Raw genomic sequence first — 8,283 nt, 5'->3', positions numbered from 1 at the left:
GGCAGGAAACCCTATACCATTTTGGATAAATGGCTGTCCAGTCTCTTCTTAAAAACTTCCAGTGTTGGAGCATTCACCGCTTCTGGAGGCAGGTTGTTCCACTGGTTAATTGTTCTAACTGTTAGGAAGTTTCTCTTTAGTTCTAGGTTGCTTCTCTCTTTGGTTAGTTTCCACCCGTTGCTTCTTGTCCTGCCTTCAGGCGCTTTGGAGAATAGCTTGACTCCCTCTTCTTTGGGGCAGCCCCTGAGATACTGGAAGATTGTTATCATGTCCCCCCTTGTCCTTCTCTTCGTTAAACTAGACATCCCCAATTCCAGCAACCGTTCTTCGTATGTTTTAGCCTCCAGTCCCCTGATCATCTTTGTTGCTCTTCTCTGTACTCTTTCTAAAGTCTCAAGCAAAGGTTGGGATGATCTTCTCTGTGCCTCTTTGGTCCAACAGCTGCTCCTCCCTTGGTCTGACATGGAGAGGAGGCCGGTGACCTCACAATGGCCACCATGGCAACCAATGATGAAGTCATGAGCCATCATTGGAGCAGTAGGGAGAGAAAGTTGCTGGAGACTTAGCTGGTTTTAGCTTTTAGCTTGCCAGATGTGCACCAGAGTTGGCCCTTGATTTGTTCTAAAGTCTTGTTCTCTGCCCCAACCTCTGGTTGGGAATTCCTGTTTCCCTACAGGATGATGCTTTCCTTGAGGAATCTCGGGGGGCCACTGGGTTGGTGACGAAGTCCCCATTTTCCATCTGAAGAGAAGGACGCATCCTGAACCTAAGAGCAGCAATGCTGGTGAAGGAATATCGGATCTGTATGCCTCTCACCACCGAAGAGGTAAGGGGCCATGGAAAGGCTGAACTGCTGAAGCTGTGGGGAAGGACGGGTGAGGGGGGGAGTTATTCCATTTAACCAAACTACCTTGGAGCTTTCTCTTCACCTGGCAAGGATCTGTCTCAACCGTTTGTTGGAAGACCCTTTTCGGTTGGAAGAGTTGGGACTCAAAGGTTTGGAGGTAGATTGTCTGTGTTACTGGAGGCTACATAACAGTGTTTTTTCTACCTTAAAGATGTACGGACTTCATTTCCCAGAATTCCCTGGGGAGAACTGTTGGCTGGAGAATTCTGGAAGTTGAAGTCCACGCATCTTCAGGTTCCCAAGGTTGTTGAAGTCCACAGATCTTCAGGCTCCCAAGGTTGAGAAACATGGCTATCTAAGAAGGAAGGAAAGGGGACAGAATGGGTTGCCTTCCCACCTTCTAAGTCGGGGACAAAAACGTTCAGGGCTTCGTGAGGCCACCTAAATCTCTGCTTCTCTCAATATCCTCTCTGACCGTTGGCATTGAGAGGAGCGTTTCTCAACCTCAACCACTTTAAAAAGGGGTGGCCTTCAGCTCCAGAATTTCCCAGTCAACATGCTTGCTGGAGAATTCCGGGAGTTGAAATCCACGCCTCTTAAAGTCGGCTGGGGAACTCTGGGAGTCGGTCCACGCCTCTTGAATTTGGCTGGAGAATTCTGGGAGTTGAAGTCCACATCTCTTGAAGATGCTTGGAAAATTCTGGGAGTCGGTCCACGCCTCTTGAAGTTGGCTGGAGAATTCTGGGAGTTGAAGTCTGCACCCCTTAGAGAGTATCGAGGTTGAGAAACCCAGGAAGGAAGGCCAACAACAAACCCTAACCTAAGAATATATAGTGATATAGTTAAGAGTCCCACCCATCCCTGGCCCTGAAACAAGAGAAGGGAGATGTTCAGGATTGACTGGTGTTGATGTTGTCCCCTTCTCTTCTTTGCTCATTCCTCCCCAGATGTTAAGCACAGTCCAATGCGAAAGAGGCATAGCAGAAACAGCCTAGTGGTCAGAGTAAGCTGCATGATGAGGTGGAGATGGATGGGATGAAGGAAAAACTGCAGCATGATGGAAGATTGATAATCTAGATAGCGAGATGGGCAGCATATAAATTTAATAAACAAATGAAAAGATTATCTAGTGGCAAAGGATAATATAACAGATAGCTATGCCGGTAAATGTATTGAGGGTTTGTTGTTTTTGTTCCCATTTGTCTATCAATCTAGGAGAGGGGACACATACACACACATATACACCACTGCGCTAAAATAGAAGCTCTCTGCTAATTTGATAAATCCCTTCTTAAAAATTCAGCGCTCTTAGCAAAAGAGTCTGGATAACCTGTTACAAGAGTCTCTTCTCACTCCTCAACATTTTGATCTAGTCATGCACCCTCTTATATTTGGAATTATCTTGGAAATGGGCTCATGTTTAAAGCTAAACAAAAGGGATCAATGAAAAGTAGGCTAGAAAGTGCATTGACACCCTTGATGTTGGGAGAGACGCCTGAGAAGAGCATGGACAGCCAAGAAGACAAATTGATCCATCATCGCACAAAAGCAATCCAGAGTTCTCACTCCAGGCATAAACAACCAGGCTCTAATGATGCTACTTTGGGCACATGAAATGAAGACCTGGGAAATGTTCTTCTGCCGAGAAGGGTGGAAGGAAAGAGAAGAAAAGGAGGACCAGGAGCAAGATGGATGGATTCAGTGACTGTGGTGATGGGGGCATCAATGGAAGATGTGAAGGACCAGGTTGGGAATAGATCCTCCTGGAGAAAATCTATGTGGACTGCAGAGTTGACACCAACTTGTTGGCACATAATCCATCAGAATCAATCACAATCAGAATCGGAATAGAGAACAATTAACCAGTGGAACGGCTTGCCTCCAGAAGTTGTGGGTGCTCCATCACTGGAGGGTTTGGAGATAAGATTGGATAGCCATTTGTCCGGAACGGTATAGGGTCTCCTGCTTAAACAAGGGGGTGGACTAGAAGACCTCCAAGATCCCTTCCAACTCTGTTATTCTGTCATTTTTTTCCCCCAAGGTTGAGATGTGGCCTTTTGCCAAAGTGGATGCAAATGTGAAGTTAGCTGCGCGGCTTTATTAGGAAACAAGCTTTAATAACAGCCAAGGGCTCTGTTCTCCTGTGGCTCCCCACGAGATGAATGTATCGCAAAAGTGGTGGACAGCTTGTACTGAACCACGTGGAGCCTTTTCTGGAAAGCAGTGGCCCGTGGGCACATTGTGTTCGGATATAATTAGCACCAGGTTCATATTATTTGCATGTGTGTGGCAGACTCGGTGCTTGCCAGCCTGCCTAGATATCTGTGATTTTTCAGGCCCTGCAGGGCATCGAAAATATTTTTTTTAACCTGTTAACGAAGGGGCTCCTTAGCATCGGAGCTGAGTCACTGCTTTGTGCTCTAGAACATCTTGTCTCCCGTTTGGGGGTTTCTCCTATTAGGAAGGACAAATGGACAGAAAGATTGTGCCGGGCCATTTCAGGGTGAGCTTGGCCTGACTGATGCATACGTAATGAAGGCAAATGAAGGGGCTGCCCCAAAGAAGAGGGAGTCAAGCTGTTCTCCAAAGCGCCCAAAGGCAGGACAAGAAGCAACAGATGGAAACTAATCAAGGAGAGAAGCAACTTGGAACTAAGGAGAAACGTCCTGACAGTTAGAACAATTAACTTGCCTCCAGAAGCTGTGGATGCTCCAACACTGGAAGTTTTTAAGAAGAGACTGGACAGCCATTTGTCCGAAATGGTGTAGGGTTTCCTGCCTGAGCAGGGGGTTGGACTAGATGACCTCCAAGGTCCCTTCCAACTTTATTATTATTATTGAGGATCATCGCACAGTCAGCCAGATGTTCAGACTGGATTTGGCATTTTGTCTATCTATCGAGTCCTTACCCAGGACCTGGGATAGGCAGATGTGGATATTTCATGGTATTACAGATAACGTCGTAGGATGGAAGCAGTTCCTAGTAAGGCCACCTTTTGCAATTGACTAATGGCAAATTTGTCAATGCCAGTGGTGTTCAAGTGGTGCTCCAGTTGTTTTGGGATTGCACCCAAGGCGCCTATTACTATTGGTACTACCCTTGCTTGCCTTTGCCACAGTCTTTCTATTTCTATTTGTAAGTCTTTGTATTTTGTTATCTTCTCCAGTTCTTTCTCGTCTATTCTGCTGTCTCCAGGCACTGCCACATCCACTATCCAGACTTTGTTGTTGTTGTTGTTGTTGTTGTTGTTATTATTATTATTATTATTATTACTACCATGCCACGCATATTTTCCAATGAGACAAACCAAGGAAGGTCATTTTATTCCAATTTATCAGACTTTTCAGGCAAAAGAAATTCCTCTCTTTCAAAGGGGGAGCCCTGATCCATAGCTCACATCCCCTTTTATAGTTAACATAACAAAGAAAAAAAAATAAAAGAGGAAATTTGGTTGGACGAGATATAAGTAAACCCCTCCTTTACACAGTAAATCAACCACAAAGGCTGTTTGATATTATTTTTAAAAAAACCCTAAGAGCGGGAATATTTGATAGGAATACCTATAAAATAAAATTAAAGCCTTTCCAAAATTCGGGCCCTTGGCCCACTGGCATTTTATTTAGAATTTATATAGTGTCTGGTCACATGGTACCTCGACTTACAACTGCAGTTGAGGACTAACTGCAGAAGTAGAACAAAAATCCTGGAGCTCTGCAGTTGTCATGTTTCACCCACTAAGCCACACAGTGGCAGAAGCTCTGTTCCTTCTCCCCGACAGCCCTTTACGACCATGAGGACTAGAAACTTGAGCTTAAGATTCCTTCTCTTTTTCTCCACTTGGGAATCCTGATCTGTGCCCCTCCCGAGGTCACAGAAGCAAAAGGCTCCACAGCAGCACTGGCTGATGCTGCTTCATAAGGTGTGATTTTTTTTTCCCATTCCTGACACACTCTTCTTTGTCTTCAGCTTCCTGACTCAATGTTTAACTTAGATTGGGCTGGGAGGACTCCCCAGAGTAACAGTCCTGGTGTTACTAGCAGGAAAAAAAAAGGGAGGGTGACACATTCACACTTCAGAGAAAGATTGCAATCTTTCTGTACGGGAGGCTAGAAGTTCAGGTTCCTTCCTCCCGTTCTTGCAGGATTTGATTGCTTTATATTATCTTTCGGAAGTTCAGAGTGATTTAAAGCTAGAATCGAGACCACGTGATGTATTAGTACCACTTTGTAAGGCCTTGGTAAGGCCACACTTGGAATACTGCGTCCAGTTTTTTGGTCGCCACAATGCAAAAAAGAGGTTGAGACTCTGGAAAGAGTGCAGAGAAGAGCAACAAAGAGGATTAGGGGACTGGAAGCTAAAGCATACGAAAAACGGTTGCACGAATTGGGTATATCTAGTTTAATGAAGAGGAGAACTGGGGTGACGTAATAACAGTGTTTCCAATATTTGAGGGGCTGCCACAAAGAAGAGTGGGGTCAACCTATTCTCCAAAGTACCTGTAAGCAGGGCAAGAAGCAATGGATGGAAATTAACCAAGGAGAGAAGCAACCTATAACTAAGGAGAAACTTCCTGACAGTCGGAACAATTAACCAGTGGAACGACTTGCCTCCAGAAGTTGTGAGTACCCAATCATTGGAGGTTGTTAAGAAGAGATTGGACAGCCATTTGACAACCTCATAGTATAGGGTCTCCTGCTTGAGCAGGGGAATGGACTAGAAGACCCACAACTTCTGAAGGCAAGCCATTCCATTGCTTTATTGTTCTCACTGTCAGGAAATTTCTCCTTATTTCTAGGTTGCTTCTCTCCTTGATTAGTTTCCATCCATTGCTTCTTATCCTGTCCTCAGGTGCTTTGGAGAATAGCTTGACTCCCTCTTCTTTGGGGCAGCCCCTCAAATACCGGAACACTGCTATCATGTCACCCCTAGTCCTTCTCTTCATTAAACTAGACATACCCAATTCCAGCAACCGTTCTTCATATGTTTTAGCCTTCAGTCCCCTGATCATCTTGGCTGCACTCTTCTTTCTAAAGTTAACATCTCCATGCCTAAATCAGCTGCTCCATTGGAAAGTCCATCCTAATGGTTGAGGAAAGGCTACTTTTACCAGAATTATTTGAAATAGGTCCTTCGTCATTTGGGGCGAAAGGAGAAGGCAACACAGAAACTGGGCCGTTGAACCAGGGGGCAGAGTTTTGAGAGAAGTTGGGGATTCTCACCACAGGCAATCCAGACCAAGCATCCGGCGGTCAAAATGGCCGACAGCCGCGCATTTACGTCACCCAACTGGCAGGTCATGTCAGGACACCTGACGCGACTGCTGTCACTTGGCAGTTGGGGTGTGGATGTCGTCGTTTGGACCCCTGCAGACACCCATGATCTTTGTCAACACGTTGTACCCCCCAGCCTGCTCCAGAGGACAGAGGCTGCTGATTAATCCGGCGCCGTCAGGGTGGAGTTTTTGAAAGAAAGCTGACAATTCCACTGAAGTGCCGATAATACATCTTTGGTAATTAGCAGGATGACAAGAGCCATGAGGAGAACAATCAAATAATGACTCTACGGGAGGATTGTCCCTGCCTGCCCCCTTTTCTCGCTCCCACATTATTTAATCGAGCAAAGAAAATCAATTATTATTTTTTTAATTTGAGCAGGCTCACTTTTTCAAGGGAAGAGAGCTATTATTTTTCTCCGTGAACTTCGGGTAACGCAAAGATTTGCTGGCTTTGGCAAAACACCAAGCAGGGATGTTCACAGATCCTGAATGTGTCAGAATCACAGCATCATCGAACGCCCTTCAGCTTTTGTCTACTTTTCTGGAGTGTCCTTAAAAAGAAATGGTGCTTGTTGTGTGGTTCGTTTGTTTTTTACTTTCCCCCACCTGATCTTTGTGGTGCTGTCATGTTTGCCAGGTTCTTCTCCCTTGCAATGAGTTGCTGAAAGGATAAAGTAGGCCTTGATTTATGACCGGTTGCTTAGTGACCATTCAAAGTTAGGATGGTCCCCCCCCCAAGAGGTACTTACAACCCAGCTCTGAAGTTCTGATGGCTGCCCTCCTCTCCCCCATTGTCACATGACCTCAAGACAAGTGCTTGGCAACCAGCCTGCATTTGCCACTGTTCTTAGCATTCTGTAGTCACGTCACCACAATTTATGATGTTTTTGCCCAAAATGTCCCATAGCAAGTATTCAGCTTGTTTAATAAAATCCATAAACTCAGGTCGGTTACATGGGAGACCCACTTTATGACTGCGATGACGTATGTCCATAATAGAAAGCCAGTTTGGCTTAGTGGTGAAGGCACCAGACTACAGAGAAGGAGATTGTGAGTTCTAGTCCCACCTTAGCCATGGAAGCCAGCTGGGTGACTTGGGGCCAATAACCAGGAGACCGTGAGTTCTAGTCCCGCCTTAGGCATGAAAGCCAGCTGGGCTAATTTGGGCCAATTGCCAGGAGATGGTTAGTTCTAGTTCTGCCTTAAGCATGGAAGCCAGCTGGTTGACTTGGGGCCAGTTCCCATCTTTCAGCCTAACAGGGTTGTTGTGGGGGAAATAGGAGGAGGAAGGGGTTTGGATGTGTTCACTGCCTTGAATTATTTGCAATAAGAAATAATAACAATAATAATGGTGGGATACAAATAAATAATGGGGAGGTTTCATTATAGTGGTAAGTTGAGGATTACCTGCTAGCCAACATGGGATCACGCAAGCTTGTTATTGCCTTAGTGCAGTGATGGCGAACATTTTAGAGACCGAGTGCCCAAAAACTGCCCCCCCACCCCCGTCCCTGCTCCGCCCTGCCCACTGGGCCACCCACCACCTCCACAGCCCACCACAGATCATCCACAGCCCACCACAGATCACCCAGGCAGCCCAGCAGCGCATGGTGGCCATGTCCTCCGCCCCTGTCCCGCAGCATCATCTGCGCATAATGGGGCACAAGGGCAGAGTCTTGTCCCCGCTGCCCAGCTACCATGTCCTTGGCTTCACTGCTTCACTGTCCTTGGCTCCACTGCAACTCTCCTCCAGGGGGGCTGCTGGTGAGGAAGGGGCTGTGGGAGGAGGCGGGGCTGGGGAGATGGTGTGTGTGCCCACAGAGAGGGCTCCGAGTGTCACCTCTGGCACCCATGCCATAGGTTCGCCACCACTGCCCTAGTGCAGCTTCCATTTCCCCTAAGAGAAAATTAATACCCTTGAAAAGGAAGGCAGCTAGAAGCTTCTGTTGTGCAGGCGTGTATTTTCTGCAACAGCACCCAAGATTGTGGAAGCCTTTATTTGACAGCTTGACAGATTGGTCCTAGTTCAGCCATCCTAAAGATTTCAGCTCAGCATGTTGATTTTCTGGCACAGGGTTGGAATCCAGGTGTTTTGTTTTCTTTGAGTTGGACATACAAGATGCTAGACTGTGATGTACTTTGATTTTGGCACAGCTCTTTG

The 8,283-nt window shown here is 46.3% G+C and overlaps 1 protein-coding gene across 1 annotated transcript in view; it reads left to right on the top strand.

The window, feature by feature from the left end:
• Positions 1 to 778: 778 nt before the first annotated feature.
• LOC107290388 (cytoplasmic phosphatidylinositol transfer protein 1-like) overlaps positions 779 to 8,283 on the top strand; it is a 38,814-nt gene continuing 31,309 nt past the window's right edge. The window contains exon 1 of the mRNA XM_029284741.1: positions 779 to 826. Coding sequence (XP_029140574.1) covers positions 779 to 826 — 48 coding nt within the window. The remainder of the gene's footprint in view (positions 827 to 8,283) is intronic.

The sequence above is a fragment of the Protobothrops mucrosquamatus genome, unplaced genomic scaffold (assembly GCF_001527695.2).
Source record: "Protobothrops mucrosquamatus isolate PMUCROS unplaced genomic scaffold, P.Mucros_1.0 scaffold880, whole genome shotgun sequence".
NCBI lineage: Eukaryota > Metazoa > Chordata > Lepidosauria > Squamata > Viperidae > Protobothrops > Protobothrops mucrosquamatus.
Note: the sequence above shows the minus strand (reverse complement) of the source record. Positions and strands in the feature narration are given on the sequence as shown.